Source organism: Chiroxiphia lanceolata, chromosome 9 (genome assembly GCF_009829145.1).
Source record: "Chiroxiphia lanceolata isolate bChiLan1 chromosome 9, bChiLan1.pri, whole genome shotgun sequence".
Lineage (NCBI taxonomy): Eukaryota > Metazoa > Chordata > Aves > Passeriformes > Pipridae > Chiroxiphia > Chiroxiphia lanceolata.
In genome coordinates this window covers 21,427,431-21,452,856 of record NC_045645.1, presented here as the reverse complement: position 1 = coordinate 21,452,856, position 25,426 = coordinate 21,427,431, and the positions used below count along the sequence as shown (strand labels likewise).

Sequence of the window (25,426 nt, the reverse complement as noted above, 5' to 3'; positions counted from 1 at the left end):
TGGGGAGGGACTTAAAGGAGGCCTCCACCTTCCTAGTACCTACAGAGTTTACAATGAAAAAATGATCAGGATCCTTGTAGTGGGGTATGGTGGGATGATAAAAGACAGCAAGCACAAAGTAAAATGAGAACAACTCAGAGTGGATCAGAAGGGAAAATATTCTTCCCTGTGAGGACAGTCAGGCTATAGGCCAGGCTGCCTGGAGAGATTGTCCAGTTTCCATCCTTGGAGGTCTTTAAGGTTGAAATAAACCTGAGTAACCTGGCCTGAGTTCATGGGAGAGCTTTCTTTGAGCAGGACATCCCTTCCCAACACACTCACTCTGTGATTCAATGAACCTATAACACAACCTGGCAGTCTTTACATATGCAAGTCATAGGAGCGTGTAGCCCTTTTTCAAACATTAGTCCGTGGTCAGACAATGTAGCACATGAGCTTTATTAATTACTCTGTGAGCAAGGCTGCTAAGTTTCTGCTGTAAGGCTGAAATGGGCTTTCTGTGATTATGTATTGGCTGAATATGCACCATAAAAGCAAGACTCAATTCAGTGGCAGCTGAAATTACTTTTCACTGCAACTCTCTCATGGAGAGCTTGCTTGCTGACATTTTCTATCCATTTGCTATTATACCAGCTGTGTCCTTTTCCATTTACTCCACTGATTTATTTATGAAGCCATTATGAAGCAAAAAACCCTAGATGTCTCCTCTTCTAGCCTTTGTTCTGTTAGGCCAAGCAAGCCAAGCTCTTAGGCTGGGAAGGCTCTTCATACACCTTCAACCCAGTCCTCCACCGCTGGGGACTAGAATGAGCCCAAGTATCCAAATTCGGTCTTCTGCAGCGTTGTTAGTGTTTCTCTACTTGTACTGGAAACCCTGAGCTGGATACAACCGTGTAAATGCGGGCGGGAGCGCCGCGCCGAGCACAAGGAGCAGCGGTTCCCCCTCCCCATCCCACGTTCCCCGCCCCAGCGGCGCGGGGTGGAGGAAGAGGCGGGCGGGGAGTGCCGGGGCTCCCTCCCTCTGTCGCTCCCCCGCCCCCGGGCGGGCCCGGCCGGCCTTTCCCTCCCTCCCCGGGCAGCTGCGGGAGCAGCAGCGCGGGTGGTGTCTCTTCCGCGCCCAGCCCGCGGGAGCGGAGTGTTCGTGTCCGTCCGTCTGTCCGCGCCTCACGGCCCCGACATGTTCCAGCTCCTGCAAGGCTTCGTTCTGCCGGCGGCCGCCTGCGACGGGAACAGGGATGGCGACTCCCGGTACGCCAACCTCTTCAGGAAACTGGACCTCAACGAGGACGGGAGGGTGGACATCGCCGAGCTCCAGACGGGCCTCCGGGCCATGGGCATCCCGCTGGGGAAGGAGGCTGAGGAGGTAAGCGCGGGCCGCAGCCGCTGCCGAGGGCTCTGTCGCGGCTCCAGGGGCCGCGGGGAGGGTGAGAAGCCCCGGCCCGGCCGCCCCCCCTGCCCAGCCCGAGGGACGGGCGCGGCCGGGCCGGGGCTGCCGCTGCTGCCGCCGCATGCGGGGGCTCGGGGCCGCTCCTGGATGGACGCGGCCTCGGGCCTGCCTTTTTCCTTCCCCGGAACGCCGTTCCAGCGCCGCGGGCCGTGTTGTACAGGCACGCCCCGGGTTGTAGGCGAAGGGTCCCGAGCGCGTACGGCTGTCGGCGCTTCCACTGCCGAGTGGGTTTACTCATCATGTGTGGACTTTTGACATCCTCTGACTCCTTGCTGGGTGGTACTTGATAGCACATTCCTCTTCCAGCACGATAAATGATAGTAATTTACAGTTTTTATCTATCACTCCACCCATGCATTATCTAGATCAGAGTAAATTAAGGTTTGTTTGGGCAGCACGTAAGTAAATCTGTATAACCGTAGGTTGCGATTTCAGAACTAGCTATTTAAACTAGCTCTCCTTAGACACATAGACATGGAAATGATTCTTGGTATGGACTACATCAGATACCGAGGCCCTTGTATTAAAAAATGCACACTTGTAGGAGTGGCCATCAAACCACGAAAGAGACAGTGCACTTCTTCGTGGTGCGGCTTCTGCAGCGATCAGTTCAACTGTTACATTGCTTTGTCCTTTATATCAATATTTTGACCTCAGAATCAGTAAAACTTAAGTCATCAAGCATTCCAGTGCGATGCTGACTTATACTAGCAGATCCAATCTGTTACCTGGAAGAGAACCTTCTCTTTCCTAATTACTTTCAGTAGTCCCCAGGGATCAGCATATAAAGTCATTTAATGTGCAATTCTGAAGGTGTACATGTTTGTGTGGTAAGGCAAGTCTGCACTGACAAGGCATACATGGGTTCAGTTAGGCTGAATAGACACAGGTGAGATCTGTGGGGGAGCTGTTGCTGTAGCAATTCTGTTTGTTTCAGTATAAAGAATGGTTCGAGGGCATTCCACTGCCGTGCTTGTAGTAGCTGTTGCACACTTTCTGAAAGAGCTGCAGGAAAAGGAACTTAAATTTTGACTCTAGTGTTGAGGGGTCAATAATTCAGTGACCTTATGCTAATTGTGGGATACTCTGCCAATTTTTCCCCTATGGTCTCATTATTTGGTCTTTATTTTACCACTTTAAGGTATTTAGTTTTCTGTCTCCTGTCCTTAAGGGAAAAGTATCCAAGAATCCTCTTGAGTTGAATGGTGTTTATATGAGAGTATAAATGAGAGCACACTTTCGCTTCAATATTGCTCCTGGTCAAAATCATCTTTACAACAGGCACGTTTTGTGTTCTTAGGTGTTGGTATATAAAGGAGGGACAGTTTGGCCTCTTTGGTTATCCGCAAAAGTTGTCAGTATTAAGAGCATGACAGTTATGAATTTCAGTCACAGATTATACACACATTGTTGTAAACCTGTTGCACCAGTTTGACTATAACAGTTGGGGGTTTTTACTTACATTGAACAATGGGAAAACAGATGACCAGCTAATTTTCTGGTGTTTAACAAAGGTGGTCTTCCAGCATAATTCAGTGAAAGCCCTGAGTCACAAGTGGTGTGCTGCTGAAATTTTGAGCAACTTAGAATTGAAGTTCCAAGTTCCTTCTCAAGATCAGTGGTCTTCATTAATAGTGCACATCTGAATAACTGTTAAGTTATTCTCAGTTGCTTCAGGATAAACTGAAAGTGAAACCCATGAAATAGATAGAGATGATCTAGACATACCTGAATGTAACAAAGCAGGAAGGGCTGCCTCAGTTTAAGAAATAGAGAGTAAACAAAGCAAGCCATGAGTCGTGCATTTGGGAGGGGTGGAAGAATTGTTGGAGTGCACTGGAACTTCTGTATGCTCATTGTTTTAAACTCAGTGGTGGGCACAATTTGAACTAGAAACTAGACTAGTTATATGTAACTGTTAATAACTAGACTTATTGTAATAAGAGAGCCTCAGTAAGACTAGCCTCCAGCATCTTTCCTGCCTTCTACTGCCTGCTAATCTGCTTCCTGTACTTTCTTGCAACTCAAAACTGCCTTCTCCCACTTCACTTCAAGCTTTAAAGTGATGTTGAATTCAGTCTTTTTGCTACTTGGTAAAAAGGTATTTTATTAAAGAAGTTAGATATTGAATCATCGGATTTGTGTTTGGAGAGGCAGAAGTAGCCTTATAATTACTAATAACTAATGAGTAAGGAATTGAGACATGGAAGTATGACACAACATGGGAAAGTGTCAGCTACTGAACTGCTCAGCCCTGCCAGCATAGTGGCAACATGGCGTGGGCAGACTGTGGGATATCCTAGAGCAGAATAGGCTTCAGTACGTCATGGCTGGGTCAGTCTTAAGCCTTGTGCTGTCATTACGTTCTAGATGCTGGCCTGTGTTAGGTTTCCAAAAATCTCTTGCAGGACTGGCTTCCAACTCATGGGGTGAAATTGAAATCCATGTACCTGGAAGTGTTGGTCATCATTCTTCTGGGAGGCACTGTTAAAGGGACCATGTAAGCATTACTGGGTTTCACTGCCAAGTCAGTTGGTTGATCCCAAGTTGTCATCTTCACTGTAGAAATTATTGTTTGTGCTACTGGTACTACTTTGCTCTTTTGTCTTTCAGTGTAATTCCTCTCTAGAAGGAATATGCATGTTTTATAGGATACAAGCCCACTATCCATTTGAGTAATAGACTACCAGTATTTTCTTTCAACCTTCCTCAATTGTCTTGACAGTTTTGTTAATGATGAGACAACTCTTTTAGGTGAAGTAACATTGTAGATACAAGAACATATGGTAAGCCTTGGAGGTAGGTTGCATGTCCCTCTAAGGAAGAATCATTTTTTCCCCATAGCAAGACATCATAGCATGACATGACAGAAGCTCCTGACTTTATGTTCTACTTGACCTGCCTTCTGTCAGTGTCTGACAGATAAAAGTAAACCATTGGAAAATCTGGAATGTGTGCTGCTTGGAAGCTGCCAGGATGACACCTGGTTTATATTGTAGTATATTACCTGCCAGGAATGGTTAACTTTGCAAAACGTTGCAAAAGATTCCTGATGTAATATGTGAACACCTACGAAAAAGGAATTCAGTGTGGTGACAGTATCAGATGTTGCTTTAGAAGCAATATTAACAGCTATTATACGGTGGCTTTGATTAGTAGAGACACAAAATAGATGCTGGGATCAGATCTCATATGATCTCATCCTATGTCTTCAGAATGCTGTGTCTCGTAGGCGAGAGTACCATAAATGGTGTGAGTAGTTATATCAAGTACTATTTTTGTTCATCCTTTCCTTCTGTTGCAATCAGTCCTTACAGTAAATCTGTAGGAGGTGAACCCTGTATTTCAAGCTTCAGTTTGGAACAGCCAAGCATTCAAATTCAGGTACTATTTATACATTGAGTCCTGGAGCTAGGAGTAGGCAGATGTTACTGAAATGAATAACTACATTCTGGAAACAGTATAATGATCTTATTTGCACTGACTCTGTAGCATTTTGACATAAGTCTTTGGCTACATTAAGGCTCCCTTAGATAAAGAACAGTGTGATGAGACACCTCTGTGTGGTGGAGACAGGGCCTAATGAGACTAATTTCTCAACAATCAGAATATGGTCTGTTTAGAGCAATCAACTGTGCTTATGAAAATTTTAGCCCAATCAAGTCTAAAAATACTCAAACACTTGAAATATGTTTCTGCATTTAAACTATAGGAAATTCAGAATTCTGTGAAGTGAGGCAGGCCCCTGTGCTGTGTTCCACTGCTGTGTCTCAGCAGAAGGGGATGGGTGAGAACAGGGCCAGGTGTGTATTGTTTCCTTCTGTGCTTTTCTCTGGCCTCTAAAAACTACAGCTGGATAGTGCTTCAGAGCTTGAACTTATCTTAGCAGTTTTTAGTCCAGAAAGCACACACTTGTTTAGTGACTGAGCTAAATATGTCCTTGAATAATTCTGCACTACTTTATTAAGATGTTTGCTCTTTTCCTCATTTTGGTAACTTCCCATACATGGCAAAATTAGAAGGCTAGGAGACCAAGTTAACTGAAGTGTCTTTGTTATTTTGTAGCTTGGCTAGAAAATTAGAAAAAACACTGATTACTTTGGCAACTTCAAAGAAGATACCTGGGCATCTTCTATCACACTGTATCTACTCTTAGATATTACCATATGTGATATGAAGATTCACAGTCTTAGAAGCTTCAGCATTTCCTTGTCTGTGTGTCGTTCTTTATGTGAATTGAAGCTTTCTCTCACCTTAATAGTCGGCTAAAAAACTGGTGCTATAGAATTAGAGTAGTCTGGTATCTTCAGTTTTTACCAAAACGTGATTCTACAGTCATGTCATGTGATTGTAGAAAACTTCCCTTTTCAGGTCATAATAGTTGTGATGATTATGTCTGGTTATGGGGACTTAATTGTGAAATACCTTAAATATCTTCAGTAATATTCAATTGTAAGCAAACATTATTTCATTGTTTCATTATTTTTATATATATATATATATATATATATATAATACAGTCATTGTTTCATTTCCATGTGTACAGCTTCAGAAGCTTTTAACTGATATGTACTATAGTCTCCAAGTCTCCGTATGAAAGAGCAAGATGAATCTTAAGTTTGTTTTAGCAACTTAAACATCCAACGAGATAAAATGAACTGTTTTTGCATACTAACTTGATAGGTTTTTCTGAAAAGTGACAGACTACAGTGAGTGATTCATTCTTCCTTCTGCTGCTGCAAAGTGCAAGAATGCCAAGAACTGCCAAATATGGGAAGCCTCACCTCTGAGACATCTCAACCATATGCTGAAGTGCTTTGCTAAACCCTTGTCTTGAGACACCATTGTGTCCCAGAAAAACAAACAAGGTAAACTGATAAATCTTTTGAGATGACTAAGGTGGGGATGCCTTTTTAGCAGAGTAGTCTTATTAATTGGAAAAGTCTGTCTACCAAGTATGTTCAAAGTCAAAAATACCAGTGTAACTGGCAAGGAATGCTGAATGAAAATTCAAGAGATAGTTTGCATCTTCCACGTATGCTGTTTCAGATTCTTGAAATTTAATTCATAGCTATGAGTTGAGAGAGTTTATCCAGGTCCTGAGGGAGCAGCTTCTGCAAAGCATGTGGGGAGAGCATACTCATGACTTGCATCTTGTCCTTTTTAGTCCTGTTTTCTAGACATTCTGTTACCTGAAATGGACCAGTGAGAAGACCTCTGCCAGTGCTGTCCTGTAGCAGGAAGAGTGGTAATTAGGACAGAGAACAGGAAAGGGAAGCTCTGCAGCTGATAGCAAAGGCTGCTACTGTCAAGGGTGCAAGTCTGCTGTACTAGAGTGGGGGGCTCTTTATGTCTGTCTGTGGCAGGTTTAAAGGGCCTGCTTGGGTTTACATGTTGCTGGTATGCTTTGGGGGGCAAGTGAGTAAATATGTATGCAGAATTTGGACAAATTGGGAGGCCTTTGGAGGCACTTCAAATTACTGTTTTGCTCAAAATACAGTGTTGTGTTGGATTTCTGGTGGTGGAGTGTCAGTCTAGTTTGTTAGTGTGTTATGTGGACTCACTGGGGTATAATGCTGAGTGAAAACATCCTCAGGCCCTTTTCCTTTATGCTGGATTTATCTCCCAACTGATGTAGTTTGACAAGACTGACTTTAATAATCTTTACTACTGATTTTTGGGTCATCATAGTCTGCATAAATTTGTGTAGTCTTGGCAAATATAAATAGGAAAAGGACTATTGTTGGGTATGTGTCCAGTTAAGAGAGGAGAGCTGTCTATACTTCAGCTGTAACTGAGTTTGTTTTCTGATAATATTATAGTTAAATAACTTAAAATTGTAGAATGCAGAGCTATGTGAATGGCTGGTGCTAAAAAAAAAATAGAGGTGAATAGGGAAAGAATTGAAAAAAGGGAAAAGAGGAGGAGGAGGGAATATCATGATTGGTTTTATGTATAGTACCTCTGGTTTTAAAAGCAAATGTGAAACTTGTGAATGGCTAAAGACATGATGATATTCTTACTGTGGTGTTGGAGTTCTTTGTGTGCAGTATTTGTAATTGTGCCCTTTGGAACTCCTGTTGCAGCTTGCAGAACAACTAATTGCTACTTGCATCAATTACGTATCTTGAAATGCTGTTTTTTGCTTATGTCTTGTAGATAGCATGATAGGAAGCCAGTAACTTCTTGTTGAATCACTTCCTTTTAAATATTCTTTACATTATATTAATTAGCTGACATAACAAGCTGATGAATAGATGATTGGTAATCATTTGCACTCAGCAGCCCCACCTTTCACACGCAGTTGAGGTTTGTAAACAGAATGTGAAGGCTTATGCACAATACTTAAATAGTGATACTAAATAGTGTAAAAAATGAAACTCTGAAGTTAAAAGTCTACATAAAAGCATTAAGATTTCTAGTGTCTTGCATTCTTTGTCTTTACATTGTAGCCACGAATGTGTTGAAGTTCACAACTTTGGCACAGAGTAATCTAATAATTCATCAGGACACTTACAGAGGGTCAGGATTTTTTGATGTGTATATAAAACCTGTCCGTAACTCCTATTTTTTTTTTTTCATCAGACCTGCTGACTTACATTTCCACACCAAATACAGAGGTCTTCTGGAGGAGTAGGAATTCAACACTGCAACATGATTTATATTATGGAGAAAATTTTTTAAAAATATCTTCGGTATTTCACTCTACTTGTGGCCTTTCACGTTGGTGTTGCCTGGTTGTGCAGGACTTTGAAAGCAGCTGTATTAAGAAAATATGCAGCAGAAAAAGAATAAAAGTAGCAGAATTATTAAAAAAAAAAGGGGTGGGGGAGAAAAAGGCGACAGTGTCATGACCAAATAGGTCAGCATAGGAGCATTTTAGTCAGTATGTTTGAAGGCCCGTAGCATTAAAAAGAAAAATGATAGAATCATAGCACTGTTTGGATTGGAAGTGACTTTTAAAGGGCCATGTAGTCCAATCCCCCTGCAATAAACAGGGACATCTTCAACTAGATCAGATTGCTCTGAGCCCCATCCAGCCTGACCTTGAATGTTTCTAGAGGTGGAGCATCTACCACCTTTCTGGGCAACCTCCTCCCGTGTTTTACCATCCTCATTGTAAAAAACTTATTTCTTATAAGTAATCAAAATCAACACTCATTTGGTTTAAAGCCATTACCCCTTTCCTATTGCTACAGGCCCTGCTAAAAAGTTTGTTCCTACCTTTCTTTTAAGCCCCTTTAAGTACTGAAAGGCTGCAGTAAGGTCTCCCTGGAGCCTTCTCTTCCTCAATCTGAAAAACTCCAGCCTTTCCTCATAGGCACCTCATAGGAGAAATGCTCCAGCTCTCTGATCATCTTTGTGGCCTCCTCTGGACCTGTTCCAACAGGTCTATGTCTTTGCTGTGCTGAGGATCCCAGAGCTGGACACAGCACTCCAGGGGTCTCACAAGGGCAGAGTAGAGGGACGGAATCACCTCCCTTGAGCTGTCGGTCACTCTTCTTTCGATGCAGCCCAGAATGTGATTGGCTTTCTGGGCTGCAAGTGCACATTGCTGGCTCATGTCATCACCTAAACTGTCTTCCTATATCTAGTAATTAGCAATTCTTTACGTGGTCACCATTTCATTTTATCTAGTGAATTATCCTTATTGCTTGGGGTTACAGTTTTTAGACAATGAGAAAAGAAATAGTATGCCTTGAAAAATAAACGTTTTCCTCTTGATTCTGGGCCTTTGTAAAGGTGAGGTGATCCCTCAGTAAGTCTGTAACAAGAAATGGCAGGTTTTATGAGGCAGGCATGCTGAACATTGTTTCCCAGGACTTCCAAGTGAGTATTGGCATCTAGTTTGGTTCCTGCTCTATTGTTGTAAGCATACCTATTTTAAATGCATCCAGTTCTCCTCCATCAGAGAAGTTGGTGAACCAGGCAGTGGCAGAGTGACAAGTGGCTGTAATTATACAAAATCTGGTAGTATATTAAATGCAGAACAGCAAAGTTGGATTCATTGCTGAACTGAAGAGGAGGTGACTGAATGATGGAACAGTTTACATGTGGAGGCTGTAGAATCTCCATCCTTGGAGATGTTCAAGACTCAATTGGATGTGTTCCTATGCAACCTGATCTAATCAGATCTAATTATATTAGACATGCTTTGAACTGGAGTTGTGCTCAGTGGCCTCCAGAGGTTCCTTCCAGCCTAAATTATTTGATGCTGTGAATGGGCAGTTTGTACCTAGGACTTAGTGTGCCAGGCTCCCCACAGAATCAAGTATGTGTCTTCCTGCTGGCTATGCCCATGGAGTATATAACTCCCCAGGACGAAGTTTCTGCCCGACAAGTGGAAGACAAGCTTCTTCCAGTGTTCCCGTTTGTTCCACAAACCCGCGAATTACTGATTTTAATCTGAAACTTTAACACCCACATAATTAGTTCATTTCATAAACACCAAGAGGCTTTTATTTGTATGAACTTTTAGATCTGTACTGAGAGAAAAATCCGTGTGCCTGCTGAGGAAACCACACGTTTTTGTTCCCTGTCACTTCTGTTCTGCTGCACTGAGAGGGGCTGACACTGGCTTGAAGTCTGGAAAATAACTGCCAAAACAAAAGTAGGGAATGGAGAGTATGTTTGTGCTTACCCTTTTCTGGTTGTTGCAATATGAAATCTGCTTCTTTGGCAGATGAACTGAAAGGTGCCCCCCTTCACACAGAGAAGTTGCCAGCTCTCTGAACTTCCTAGGAATTTCCGTTTTCTTTGGCTCACATCATCCTCAGCAGTGGAGGTTTTGTAATTTATAATATAGTTCAAGTTTTGTCATATCTGTGAGGCAGAACAACACTTTCCTTGTTCTGCATTTTGGTTTGTGTGGTTTGGATAGCAGTGGGGAACAGTAAGAGTTTGTGTTGACTAGAACTCAATCCAAGTGTGTACAAGTACCATGTAAATCACCTCAGTAGTGTGTGGGAACCAAGCAGGACACTCGGACCCTGTGGCCTGAGGTGCCATGCATGGAGCAAAAGATGGGTTGAGATTGCAGTGTCTTTGAGGAGGGGGACTCTTTTGGGGCTAGAGTAATTTTTAATGATGGGTTTTGGTTAGTTTTTAATTTCTTTGGAGTTTTTTGAATGATTAATCTGTTAGCCTTTCTTAATTTCTTGTTAGAAGGTCATGGTCAGGAGCGTATCCATAAACTTCCATAAATGTAAGTTAATTTTTTTTGTAATGGGAAATTCTGAATAGCTCCAACTATATTGACAAGGGCATGAAACTGAATTGATGACTATATCTTTGTTGACAGGTTATTAATAGAAATTACAATCAAGCTGGACTGATGACTATACTAAGAACACTATTTTTCAAAGCTGATACCAAACCCCTTTGTCTAAATATGTGGTATCTTGAGTTGATTTTTTTGGTGCAATTTGCTGTATTATGGGAAGTAAATAATTTGCTTGTTTCACTGTGGTGTACCACATAATTTTCCTCCATTTTGTTGAGAAATCTTTGATAATCTCACCAATTTTGATTTTTTGAGATGAAATGTTAAAGTACATTACTTTTTAATGGAGGGATAGGGAAGATGAATGAGGCCACATAAATGCACTCAGATGCCTTAAATTTTTTTTCAGACACCTTCAACCAATACACCAGTTTTCAGCTTCCTTTGTGTTTAGTTTCTGTAGGCTAGAACTTGTTGGACTTTGGTCTTTTGAGGACTTCTGCTAATTAAAGTGGAGTAAACAGAATGATTAAAAGCAGATTTTGCAGATTAGAACAGCCGTGCAAATCTTGTTGAGAGTTACTTCCCTCCGAAACTCGAGTTGTGCATGGCAGTCAGCCAGATAGAAGGGACTTGGAAGCCTGAGCTCTGTTTCACATTTGTTTCCTGGCTATTGTGTGCCATGTATTGAACTCAGTTGATTTTTACATGTAAACGTTTCTACTAACTGCAGGGCAGTTAGTAAACGTTTCTACTAACGTTCCTACTAACTGCAGGGCAGTAGGAAGCACGTGCAAAAAAGGAAGATAAATGTGTCTGTACTTGGTACAAGTTTGTTTAAGATTGTAGTCAGGGCAGTTGGAAGCAGAAAGCCCTGGTCTCAAACATTGAGGGATGGAAGTTCTAGTTGGGCAAGATCTTTGTATTTTTTTTTTTTTGGTCAGCAGTTAAATTGTTAAATATTGTTTGTATTTTTATCTTTATAATTTATAATTAACAGACCACTGGATTAAGAGGATAGTCAAGATTATGTTTGTTTAATTTGACTGACATATTGACAAATTGCATGTATAGGAAACTCACAGGCTTAAACTTGTCTCTTTTGTGATTTTTGTCCCATCCCCCACTTCTTTCTCCACAAATTATTTGATACCTGTAGGTATAACTTGCCAGTGCTGGTAAGAACCCTTAAAATTTCTACATAGGAAAGTTATGTAAATAATCAATAATGCTTTCTCAAATATATATTTACTGCTGAGTGTTTTCTCTCTTTATGAAAATATGAGTACATTAAATTCTGAAACCAAATAGTGCTTTGTGACCTGCTGTAATTTAGAAAAGTCAACTGTTGAATTTTCTCTCAACAGAAAATTTTTAAAGCTGGAGATATTAACCAGGATGGACAGCTGGATTTCGAAGAATTTATGCAGTACCTTAAAGAACATGAGAAGAAGATGAAACTGGCGTTTAAGAGCCTGGACAAAAACAATGATGGTATGCCTTTATTTATTTTATTTGTTCAAATATCGTTTGAAGAAACTGTACGTTAAAAGCAATTCAACTTATATTCTTTGTCTGAAAAGGAAAAAAAAAATTGTGAATATGGAACCTTTACTTCTTTTTCTTAATAGGATCATAATTATAGTTTACTACAGATTGTAATAATAAGTTAGTGTAGTCTTCCTTTCTTTCTGTTATTTTCCGGGTCCATTGAACTGGGGCTCTTTTTTTCCCAGACGGAGAAACTATAAGGAAATTTCTAACTATTTCTACATAGTAAAGATAAAACAGTTTCTAACTGAATGTTTGCATCCAATTTGGTTGCATGATTTTAATGTACTTGGCTTTGCTCAGTCCTTGTAGTAGGCAATCAAAATACATCATCTGTATTTAAATTGATTTTAAATTACCTTTGCTATTATGCAGGTGTTACAATAGAACCTAGTGAGCTCCAAGGTGCTAACTGTAGTAAGATCCATGTTTTAAATATGTATCATCTTTCTTTTAATGTTTCAAGGAAAAATTGAAGCATCAGAAGTTGTCCAGTCCCTCAAGATACTCGGTATAAACATTTCAGAAAAACAGGCAGAAAAGATCTTGCAAAGGTCAGGAATTATTATTTCTTTTAGTATTTTAAGCTTCTTTGTATTGTAAAGTATTATATTTTTATAACTCAGAGAACAGAATAAATGGGATTATAACTTTGAAAAGTGTTGGTACCTTCAGTGGTGCCTTTATGGGAATTCTCATGTATTCCGTCTACTCTTGGGTAATAATAAGTGGTCACTATTGGAGCATCTGGTTCTGGAGGAGAATGTTACTCATTTCCCTGTAAATGTTGATGTAATGAAGTGTTATATTGTGTTTTTAAAGGGAATATGCCAGCACTTGGATAGGAAAAGCATAGTATTGAAAGGCCATGGCAGATTCAGCCTTGAAGTTGCCACGTGGAACTGACTGTTAGTTGTCACTGATGTGATGGACAGAAAAAAAAAGGGCAGGGGGAAGGCAAGAAAACACAACAAAACCCCATCCTTGCTACTGTTTCCTTATATAGTTCTGTTCAATTTCTTTTCAGTATTGATGCTGATGGGACAATGACAGTAGATTGGAATGAGTGGAGAGATCATTTTATGTTTAATCCAGCTACAGACATTGAGGAAATAATTCGATATTGGAAACATTCCACTGTAAGTTCAACTTTTCTTTTAACTTAGTACAGCTTACAGGTTCATCTCTGCTGTGTTACTTTGCAATATTGAGTATAACAGCTTCACACTTATTGTATTTCAAGCATATCTATGTTTAGAATTGTTTGATAGTGTCATGTGAGCTTCTTCTCTACAAAGCACTTGGTCTAAACTTTGCAAATAATTATCAGTAATTCTGAGGATGGAATCCTTTTCCTCCTTTGGAGATATTCCACAGAAAAATAATAACCACAATATTAAATATTTTTCTTCTCCACACGTTACAGTATATTTTTATGTTCTGTGCTTTTGATTTGTTGAAACAAATTATATAGACATTATATAGACTGTTTCTTATGCTGAAATTAGTATTTGCATTTATGTAGTAATATCATAAAATCACTAGTGTCTTTAGTGATGATTTTCTGTGCACATGTTCTCGCACTCTTTTGTGCTATAGAATTTAAAAATGACAGAATATACAGCAATAAGATATCCACTCTGCAAATAAATTTTTAAAGTTATTATTGAATGGAGCTCTTGTCACCTCAGTGACTGACTTTTAAGAACAATAAGTAAGTAAACCAATAGTAGTCCTGTTTGCTAAATATCCTTCCTGTATATTGTTGGACTAAATAAAGTTAGGTAAAGATATATTGCTTTGAATATAGTGAGACCATTTGTATCTCCAGGGATAAGTCAGCATTTCCATAATAAAAAACAGTTTGTGAGATCTGAGAGCTTTGAATGTTTCGCACTGTACAATCTCAATTCAGGAATGCTTGCCAAAAGAGAGTTAGCTCCCTGTTTGCTCAGGAAAGCACTTGAAGCACTGCTGTGAGATCAAATAGCCCTGGTCCCAGCTTACTTTGTGTAAAAAATTCTTTGCTTTAATAAAATGCCACTTTTTACTATTATTAAACATAAGATCTATATTTTTCTTTTTTTTTATGGAATGTCATTAGTTACCGCCAAGAAACAACTCTGGGAGCCTCTTAGTGTTCTTAGTGTTGCAGTCAGCTGATGACCCAGTTATCACAGCAAGCAAAATCCAGCTACACAGCAACACAGCTGCTGTTTCAGATAAGAGCAGATGTGAGACCTCCCAGCCTGGCTGGCGTTGACAGCTCTTTCAATTCTGTTTTTATTGTAAAATTTTAATGCTGTCAAGCTCTTCCAGGCAGATAACTGCATTGGCATAGACTTATGAGTTGGTAGCTGTGGCCTGTCTGTTGTAAAGGCCCTCAAATTTATCTTTTTTTTTCTTAGTTGCATTTAGGTCTCAGTTAGACACAAGGTTTAAACCCTGGTAGATGTGCATAATATCTCTAAGAACATTGAATTTATATTTTGAGAGTTCTGACTGATCTTTTGATGTTTCCATGTAGTTGAGCAACTGATGACACCTTACGTGGAAACCGTGAATGTCAGAAAGATGAAAGGATTTTCCAATTGATCTCTTCTGTGTTCAGTATCCAGAATAGTTGGTGCTTATCCTGTTTATCCAGTGGCAATATTTATAGTCTGCATTCTGCAATTTTTGTTCCACATGACCAAGACAGTAGTCTGTCTACTAACAGATAGAGAATACAGCGTAAAATAGGGATATAGTGTCTACAGTTAAAGTCAACAATAATTTAAAAGGTTTATCTGTTAACATGCTTTCTGGACAGTACTTACCAGTTATTAAAATATTCTTGCTCCTTTTATAAGTTTAATTTATGTGTAATATCATGTTTGCATTATCTACGTGTGTTTTTTTCCTCATATATCATGGTTGCAAGTTACACTTAAGAACAAGGACTATGTTTAAGTGATATGTGAGATTTCACAGTCTTATGTCTTGGACAGCTTTATCACTAAAGCCTGCAGTAATGTTGCTCTTTGATCAAATTGAATAGTAATACAAATGTGCACCTCTTAATGAAATTTCAGACTTTTATAGCTGAGAAAAATTATTAAATGTGTTTTTCAGTATAGCTAATTATAAGATAATGTATAAACATTAGTCAAACTTCTAATTTTTTAAGGTAATACACAGCAATTACCAGAAATAGAATATTTTGCTGTATCAGCTGTAAAAATGCTACTTGAAAATGTTGGGGAGAGTAGGGGGAAGGAGACATTCCACATATGTGTGAATAAATTACCGTGAGAGAGAAATCTCTTGTTAGCATCCTTAGGAGATTACCAAACTAATCCCAGAAGGCTGTCTGGTGAAAGGTTAGCTGCAACATATAAGCGTTTGAGCTTTAGTGCTGACTGTAAAGGACTGCTGATCATGACAGAATGTCTTTGCTTGGGCCATACTCAAGACGGAACTTTGTCATAATTTTTAATGATGATGGTGCTGTCTTTGAAATGGTGGGTCTGTGGTGTTATTGCTCAATATCTATGTAGAAGTCACTAAAAATTGCTTTTCATTGAATAGCAATGCATAGCAAGTTAATTATAGAATGTAAATTAGAGCTATTTTTTAATTTTGTTAACTAGCATCCTATTTACAAATTCTTAGGTGATATGCTAATTTGAATTAGAACTGTTGATAAAACCGAGGTGATGGAACGAGACAGTTATTTGTGCATCTTTTGCTTTGGATTCTAAAAGGTGTTGGATATAGGAGATAGTTTGACTGTTCCAGATGAGTTCACAGAGGAAGAGAAAAAGACTGGACAGTGGTGGAAGCAGCTGTTGGCAGGAGGAGTGGCTGGTGCTGTCTCCCGGACAGGTACAGCACCGTTAGATCGCCTTAAAGTGATGATGCAGGTGGGTGCGATGTCCGAGAAATTTTTGGTTTCCAGTGCATCAGTTCAGTATCTACGTTCTGGAGGTCTAGTTATGTTTTGACAATTTCCATGTTTTGTGTTCATGAAAATTGTCTTTTCCATAGTCATGTGGACAAAAATGTAAGCAAAATATTACAGTACTTGTGCCACTAAAATAAGATCTTTTTCAGTAGTGGATGTGGCTTTACTAGTTGATATATTTAATCAGTTTAATACTGATGAGTTTTATAAGCTAATCAGAGCAGTGTTCTTTACTTTGACTTTGATTTTTTTAATTTATTTTTTTTTTTTAGGTTCATGGTTCAAAATCAAACAAAATGAATATAGCCAGTGGTTTCAAGCAAATGTTAAAAGAAGGTGGTGTCCGATCCCTTTGGAGGGGAAATGGTGTAAATGTTGTGAAAATAGCTCCTGAAACAGCTATTAAGTTCTGGGCTTATGAACAGGTAGGATGATAAATCAGGAGTGAAAACAATGGTAAATAAAATACTACATCACTCTCACTGTTCATTATTTGCACTGTTGTATTATATAGGAGTTCTTGTCATGGTTGGGGATTTTGTCACAGTAATTTAGGGTGACTTTCAGATTTAAAATAGTCTATTCCATTAATAGAATACTTAGTATTAGGCAGATTTTGCTATTGTATTATAAGTAGTGTACATAAACTAAATCTGTCATACATTTTAAACTGTCTTCCAATCTGCATGGCTTTGTATGAGCCCTGCATTAATACCTAGATTGTTCCTTCAAAGTGACAACAACCAAAAACTTAGCACATTATGCGAGCTGAACCTACACAGGATTCATTTAAAGTCAAATATCACAGTGCTATGATGCCCTCATCCTGGATTTCAGAGTTATATTTACCTCTGAATCAGCTTTAAGCATCATGTTAAGGCCTAATCCTCCTTTGGAAAATGAACTCCCATTCTGGTGTATTTAAATGAGCTTTATTTTTCCTCTGTGGGGCTTGCTAGTGCCTCAAGTAAGTCTGAATGAAGGTACTGCGCATTTCTGTACAACTAGGAAATAAAAGTAACAAAAATCAAATAAACTTGGGGATATTGCTAGACTGAAGTGCAGATTTAGGTACCATAGAGTAATCTTGGGCACATTATTCTTTACTCTTATTCAGCCTTTCGGGAGCTGACGATGCATTCTTGCATGATGGTGTCTCTGCCTGGCAGGACACAGTATGTAGAGCTCTCCAAGTGCCTCTGTCAAATTGCCAGTTGATCCTTGCAGATCCAGTTTTCCAACCAAAGAATGCAAGGAGTTCAGTTCCAGTTTGTTTTCTGGGGTCCATAGTGAGGGTACCCTTGAGTTGACTGTGGAATACTCGGCAATACTGGGCAATGACTGAGGTGTTTAATGTAAAGGATTCTTGTAGGCTGGAGTGTTTATTGTATTCTGGAGAATCACAGAGCTGCAGTGAGAATAGTTCTGAATTTGTTGGGTTAGTAAATGTAACTGTAAATACACAAAAAACTAAGTACAGCTTGAAAAGACATTTTGTACTGTACTCTTGCCTTTCACAGTAACTCTTGCCACTCCTAAAAAGCATGTGATGTTTATTTTATGTATTTTAACTATACAGTATAAGAAGATACTCACTAAGGATGATGGAAAGCTGGGCACTGTTGAAAGATTTATATCTGGTTCTTTGGCTGGAGCAACAGCACAAACTTCTATTTATCCCATGGAGGTAAGTAACAGAGATACCAAAGAGTAGCCAAATATTTGCTTCATTTCCAAAGTAAACCCCATTTTGCTCTTGCAAATATTGTAAGGATTCCTTTCTAGTCTTATATCCTAATTTATTTTCACTTTGGACTTCCTTTCAGAGTTTCAGTGCTAGGCATTTTAGAATATACTGTGTTCTAATTGGTTCTTGTAATTTTTCCCTGTATTTGGCTGTATAATATTGTTTAAAACAATATTTAAATTAAACCTAGTTCAGGAAAAAAAATTACCCAAGAACACAGTTAAAATTCAGTACGCATTTAAGCATTTTCTAAATTGGGCATAAATCCTTTTCCCACCATATGTAAGCACAGAGTGGTGTTGTCTGTAGCAGAACTGAAGTTGTGTTGCATTATGATGGGAATCTGCATCTGATAAGGAATGCAGCATGGAAGGAGGATGTAACAGCTACAGCTGGGTCTGGCTGGACTGGCTGCTCTTTCCTCTGTAGGACACATTTGTCGGTGGCACTACATGTTGCAATGTGAAAAGTGTTAATATATTAATACTTTAGTGTAACTATTTCTCAGCATTTCACAGAAGGGTGTACTTCCTTTACTGCTGCTTCCTCAGAAAGTTTTTCAGTTGTGTAAATACATGTTGGAATATATGTTGGGTCTGGGACTAAACGAATACCAACATCAAGGTTTGGTAGTAATGCAAAATGTACCCTTAAACAGGGTGTCAATAGGAATAGAAAATATCTGCTTTCACTGTTGAAGTGATAATGATCTCTTTAAAGAGCATCCTTGCTGTTACAGAGGCTGAATCTCAGCTAACCTGAGTACAGGGATGGGTTAAATTAGGGAATAACTGAAATGTTACGCAGATTGTCTGGATTACACTGATCAATGGAGACAGATGAACTATTCTACAATAACATGTTCTGGTCTCCCTAAAAGACATAGTACTGTCCTAGAAGTGTTTATTAGGATATTTCTAAGTAATAGAGAAAAGCCAAGTGCCAGGAAACTCCTGAGGAAGCTGCAGTCTTAGGAGGCTTTAAAGTAGGCCAAATTTTTGTGCAGGAAATGTCTTCAGTGGTTTCTTTTGGATCCTGTTATTAATTTCTTCGTCCTAAGGTGCTGTACAGACTTACTTGCATTATTAATCAAGTGCTGGGTTTCATTAGTGAGACAGAATCTTTATATTCCTTAACTACCTCTCTAAGCGTCATGCTTTCCAAAAAATTATTTTCTTCATATGCTTTGGTGTTCCCAGAGCAGAAGTGGGATCTGTTGGTATGTTAATGCTCTCACTCGTTCCTTAGCTGATGCTTCATTGAATATTGCCCACACTGTTGCCTTCAAGCTGATAAAAAATATTGCTGTTTTAATCAAAAAGTCTTAAGAATTTGTAAGCTAGTATATGGTTTTGTGTTGTGCTCTGCACTAAGGATAGACCTGAAGAAGCCTGCTGCTAACAAATACTTGCCAGAAATCATCACAAAGGAGGCTTGTAGCACCAAAATGTAAAGCAGTTCCAGAGAACTGAAAAAACAGAGATATACTGTGTATATAAAATAGATTATAAAATAGCTAATTAATTAAGGCTACTCTTTTTTCCCTTTTAGGTTTTAAAGACCAGATTGGCTGTGGGTAAAACAGGGCAATATTCTGGGATGTTTGACTGTGCTAAGAAGATTTTAAAAAGAGAAGGTCTAAAGGCTTTCTACAAAGGCTATATTCCTAATATTCTGGGTATAATTCCTTATGCTGGCATTGACCTTGCTGTTTATGAGGTGAGTTCAAGGTTCTTCACCCACAGGGTGGTTGGGCACTGGAACGGTTTTGCCAGGGAAGTGGTCACAGCACCAAGACTGACAGAGTTCAAGAGGTGTTTGGACAATACCCTCAGGCACATGGTGTGACTCTTGGGGATGGTCCTGTACAGAACCAGGAGTTGGACTCAGTGATCCTTGATGGTCTCTTCCAACTCAGCATATTCTGTGATTCTGTGAGTTTAGATCACTGGATGCATGTAGCTGTCACCAGTTACTTTACAAAAAGCGTAAATATTCTTTACAATGTCTGTTTCATTAGTTAGATTTGTAATATGCTTGTATTATTACAGTTGCCTTTGACTGGAAATAAACAAATGAGACTTTCCTCTAATGTTACTAGACTTCAATATTACTGTTTGCCCCTCCTGCAAGAGTGCCTGTGCAGATGGGCTCTTACATGCAACAGTACCAAACAGGAAATGTTCTTAGACAGGATTATATAGAGTTGGCAGTACACTGTGCTTGCATACTAAACTAACCCTGTTAGACTGGAACATACCATTCTATAGTAAATATGGGCCATAAAAACCTGATAAGATATTCATATTATGGTACCTACCCTGCATTTATGATAGTTAATATATTTTTTTGCCATTTTCTTTGATTTATAAATGGATTATATTAACCTGAACTTCTTGTGTGTCTGTGCATGTCACCAAAATTCTTTGTGGCTGATATAGTTGTTCTGAGGAATTTGAAACACCTCTATCTTTCAAGAGGAACTGACACGAATTACACTGACCAGCAATGTTGAAAATATTTAATCTACCTTAGATGCTATGTGTTGCTTCAAAGTGGGTTAAATAACTCAGATACATAGACTAATTTTTTTCCTAGCCTAGACAAATCTTTTTTTTTGACACTGCATTAGTAATCAGCAGAATTGCTTGAACAAATGTTTTCAAAACTGCATGAAATTCTTTTTTCCAATTTGCATCCTTTTTTCTGCATGGGGTGATGTGCACAGCTGAGCAAGCTTTTGTGGCACCCCGTGGGGTGCTGAGTTGGGTTTCCCTCCTTCTCTCCTCAAAGTATTCCGGGTCTAGAATGTGACCACTGTTCCTGCTGCTGGATCTTTTAAGGATTTCTCTTCTAGGTACTAACTACTGTAGTCTGCTTTAAGTCCTTGCCTGTGTCCTAAGGTGTGGACTTTAAAAGTCAGTGTGAGTGTGTAGGACTGGTGTAGTGAGATTGGTGCTTTTCAGGATTGAGCCCTTAAGGTCCGTTATGAATAAAGAAGTATTTATTTACTTTTTTGAATGCAGATATCTTGTGTTACTATTTAATTTTATACCTTGGCAGCTCTTAAAGAGTACATGGCTAGAACACTATGCATCAAGCTCTGCCAACCCAGGTGTTTTTGTATTGTTGGGATGTGGAACTGCTTCCAGCACATGTGGGCAGTTAGCCAGTTACCCTCTGGCTCTTATCAGAACACGCATGCAGGCTCAAGGTGAGTTGTCTTGTACTGAAAATATATCTGTGTGGTCACATCAAAATTGTATCATTTGGAATAACTGTAGCAGAGACATAGGAATAAACAAACAAACAAACAACAAAAAAACCCAAAACAAACTTGGAAAAACCAAGGATTTATCTGCAAAAGTCTTGTTAATGTTGGTCTCTCCTCCCTCTTAGCCCCAACACTGTTGTTCTTCATACTTGATTCAAAAGTAACATTTTGGACACTGGTGCTCTGTATATTCTGAGAGCCACGTTCCATACAAGACTACCAGACATAGAGCCCCTGTCACAGTCTGGGAGCACTTTCCTAAAATTTAGAATGTTCCCTAAATTTTAGATGTTAAATGGCAAGGCTTGCGTTGCCCTGTGAAGGCAGACAACAAGGTTTGCTCTGGAGGACATTGCATAAAGACAGCTTCATAGCTGAGAGTTTTATTTGATAGGTTTGTGCACTTAAGGATGGGAGCCTAGATTTCTAAAGGAATATAGATGGATAGTGCTTTTCAGTGGGATTTAGACACAGGAATATCTCCCAAATGGCTGGGAATAAAAAGATTTCTTTTCAGTGGCCCTAGGGGTGAATAGCAGGCTCACACCTAGGTATTTGATATTTGCTTGAGAAGTTTAATATTACTCAAACTGTTGTATAACACGCTATATTTTTGTTCTAGCCTCAGTGGAAGGAGCTCCACAGCTAAGCATGGTTGGTCTCTTTCAAAGAATTATTGCTACAGAGGGACTCCGAGGACTTTACAGGGGCATAGCCCCTAATTTTATGAAAGTGCTTCCAGCTGTCAGCATCAGCTATGTTGTATATGAAAAAATGAAGCAGAATTTGGGAATAGCATGAGATGAAGGAAAAAGGTGAGATGCTTCTAATGTTGTTGGAAACACCAGAATAATAATGTTTTCTCAAGTAATCTGCTCTCACAGTTCGAGGCAGATCTTCGTGAAGAGATGCTGCAACTTCTACTTATGTCCTTAAGTGGGAAGAAACTTCCTTAAATTTTAGTTCACCATTTCTAAACAGATACCTATATTGCACTTTAAAATGTCACTGAGTTGAAAAAAAAATCAAGAAACTGTCTTTAAATCAAAAATATGTTTTTATTTTTAGGAAATCATGCATATTTTGCTCTCTCTTTTTTTTATTTCTCTTTTCTAAATGTGTATTTGTCTTGGATCAAACCAAAGGTAGGAGAAGTTTATACTGCCTTGATACTGAATATATGAAAGTATGAAAGTGACTTTTTGTTCTGTCATGCTGCCTATACTCAGGCAATTCACAGGCAACATTTTGCATGCCTAGAAGTAAGCACTTTTATTATTTTTGAAGACTGAATGTTAAGTTCATAAGAAATAGGATCTTGGATACAGACAAGGATGGAGTTACACATAACTAGGTAGTCTATCACCTTTTATCTTCAGGCAGACCTTTTTTTTCTGTTAGTTAAAGAGCCTGACAAACTGCTGTTCCATGGTATCAGGATACCTCAAATGGATTTACACGGTATTTTTGTAATACAGTCAGCGACTTTGATAACTTGCTTCACTGGACCTGCTTTTCATTGCACCTGTAAATGTGAGCACCATTAACCATGGCAAGCTTTGGGTTACAGCTGCATGTTTTATTGGAGCATAATACACAGGAATAGAAAAAGCTTTTGGTTATTATATCCATTCCATACAAGTGCAAGTTGCTGTTTAAAAACAGGGTGGCAGATCCGGTATTAAGCTGGGTGGTGATTGTAGTACAGGCAATAGCAGAGATCTTCATAGCTGCCTTGAGAAGAGAAATGCTTCTCATTTTGGACTTTCCATTCTTTCCCTTATTCAGAGGGCTGCAGTCCACTATGTGCTTTTAGCCACAGAGGATTGCATTATTATGTAATGGTTTTACAGGTCTGTCATGCACGATAAATCCTCTTTCCCTCTCTCTTCCGTACACAGTGGCTGTGTGTGTGAAATTCAGACAGCGAAATACCGAAGTGTTTTGTCCAGGTGACCAACTGGCAGTGCTGATCTCAGGTGCCCATCAGATTGATGTTCATGTAGCAAGCAAAGCATACATATAGACCTTGTTAGTGCTTGAGAAACAGCTCCTTGTCAAAAAACAAAGCAGCACTTCCTCAATGCAGAAAGTTAAGCATTTCCAAGTACTTCCAAAGTGACTTTTTTTATTTTTTTGAGGGGCACACATTTCAGTTGCCTTCAGGCCTGAACACTGAAATAGATTAACAATTATTACTGAACTCATTCCTTAGGCTTTTTCTGCTTTCTGTAATGTGTGGTGTCTTAATCTTAGTAAATTCAAGATTATACTTACCTTGACCTTCTAAAAGCAACTGTTCTTAGACCACTTCCTGAAATTGGATTACCGAAGGAAGAACTTTGTTCCTTTAAGGTCATTAAGGGTCTCTTTTTTAATTCTTTTTCTTGGGGGTGGGTTTCTTTGGTTGTTTAGGGTTTTTTAAACAAACGAATAAGCAAGCATAAATAATTGCCTGAACCTCCCTTGTTCCACATACTATTTGGGCCATATTTTGCAAACAGCAGTCACACGTAAATCTGTGATCAGTGCTTCCATGGCTGCTGTTTATTCCATAAACTGATATATAACAACTCCATAAAACCTGTATTATAAAATGTTGTTTTCATCAGATTTCAGAAAATGGCAGCTTTAGCTGTGTATTTTGGCCTTCCCTTTAGGGAAACCTTGGACTTTGCACTTTTTAAAAAAACAAAAAACAAAAAAACAAAAACCAAAAAATCCAAATCGTTCATATGTATAATGCCTTTCTAATCTGAGTGTTTCTTGGTTTTGCCAATATTGTTGTATCTTTGTGGGATTTGTGAGATCAATTGCTGATCATTTTGTTTGACTGTGACCAATGAGCAAATGTATTGTGTGTGTGTGATGTAAAGATGACTTTAGCAGTTTCTACTTCTAGACTTCCTCCATTTTGTTTATAGTGTGCAAGTGCCATTATGAGTATTGAAAATTATGGTGATCTTTTCAAATGTTGAAAAGATGGGATGTTTCAAATTTGTTTTTTCATTATGTGCCTTGATGATGACTGTGTTCAATTGTGTATTCTTTGTCTCTTAAATGTATGACCTTTTTAGCTTTATAAAACTACCAATAAATCTTTGTTTCCTTATCTGGCTGGAGTGTGCTGATGTGGTTTTTTTCATGGTCTGATAGACAGATCATCATCTGTCTTCTTTCTTGCATTCAAATCATGGCTAGGCTTCGCGAACGAAGATTTGGGAATAATATTTAATGTCAAAAATGAAAATAATTTATCTAAAAATAAGTTTGAGACTACCCTATGCTTTGCTGTAATGTTGTTTTTTGAAAACCTAGTTTGAGATTAGTCATTTGTCATCCTGTTTAAAACTCTAGCTGTCTCATTGCTCAGTGGGAGATCACAATGTTTGGTATTTTTGCTCATTCATTGAACAGTATTACACCATGATTTCTTCTGTGTCTGTTGCGTGACAGAACTCGTAATAACCTGGGACGAATGTACTTGCTTGTATTCTTAGTGTTGATCTCACTTTGTTGTTAATCTTACCTTTTAGTCATAGGATCAATATAAAATCTTTTCAAGGTAATGGACTTACTTTATTCTGCATGTGTAGCATGGCTATGCTACTAAAAGCATGCTGGCAGCCAGCTTTGAAACTCATGAGTTTTTCACACCAATCCTTCAGATGTTAAAGATGATTGTAAACAAATTAGGGAGGCTTTTCTTGTCCATGATTGCTGCAAATGCAGTTCTTGTAACATCAGATTTGGAAGTTTGCTTTTAAGTAATGGAAGAGGTAGATGTGCAATATGTGATTCCTGACTAAATGAACAATCCGACATCCAGTTCCACTCGAGGCAAGAATGCTTTTTTTAACTGGAAATTCTCTGCAAGAAGGGCCCAGAAGGGAAAGGAAAAGCTCATTTGTTTTCACTTCAAGATAAATGTGGGGTGTGACTATTCAGTAGCACTAACACTAGAAAACGCTGCAGAAAAGGCATGGAATTTAAAATAGGGCTGCCACTGTGTGCCTTTCCCTCTTGACTGTGGTTGGCTTCCTGGCAGGATATGCCTCCTGCAGCAGTTGCATTCTCCACAGTGGCCCCAGCCCAGGCCCAGGTGTGTGTGCCTGGCACACACCTGGGAGCAGAAAGGCCACAGTGAACTCTGTGTGCTGAAACCCTTTTGCCAGCTTTCCCTTCTGCTAAAGAACTGCTGCACTACCCGGGTGAGACTGGGTCGTGGGCCTGCGTGA

At 39.2% G+C, this 25,426-nt stretch overlaps 1 protein-coding gene across 1 annotated transcript; it reads left to right on the top strand.

Moving 5' to 3' along the window:
• The first annotated feature begins 990 nt into the window (after positions 1–990).
• On the top strand, positions 991–24,306 carry SLC25A24 (solute carrier family 25 member 24). Its single transcript, XM_032696914.1, has 10 exons — positions 991–1,363; positions 12,038–12,164; positions 12,688–12,775; positions 13,249–13,360; positions 15,968–16,126; positions 16,440–16,592; positions 17,747–17,854; positions 19,466–19,633; positions 20,978–21,128; positions 21,811–24,306. Exons 1-10 carry the CDS (start codon positions 1,178–1,180, stop codon positions 21,987–21,989), a joined length of 1,431 nt encoding a protein of 476 aa, XP_032552805.1. The 5' UTR covers positions 991–1,177; the 3' UTR covers positions 21,990–24,306.
• Positions 24,307–25,426: the final 1,120 nt, after the last annotated feature.

Excerpts from the sequence above, each read along its gene's own strand:
- SLC25A24 (XM_032696914.1), top strand. The coding sequence starts at position 1,178 with ATGTTCCAGCTCCTGCAAGGCTTCGTTCTGCCGGCGGCCGCCTGCGAC. Across the intron at positions 12,776-13,248 it reads GCAGAAAAGATCTTGCAAAG|TATTGATGCTGATGGGACAA; the intron begins GTCAGGAATTAT and ends ATTTCTTTTCAG. Across the intron at positions 21,129-21,810 it reads AACACGCATGCAGGCTCAAG|CCTCAGTGGAAGGAGCTCCA; the intron begins GTGAGTTGTCTT and ends TTTTTGTTCTAG.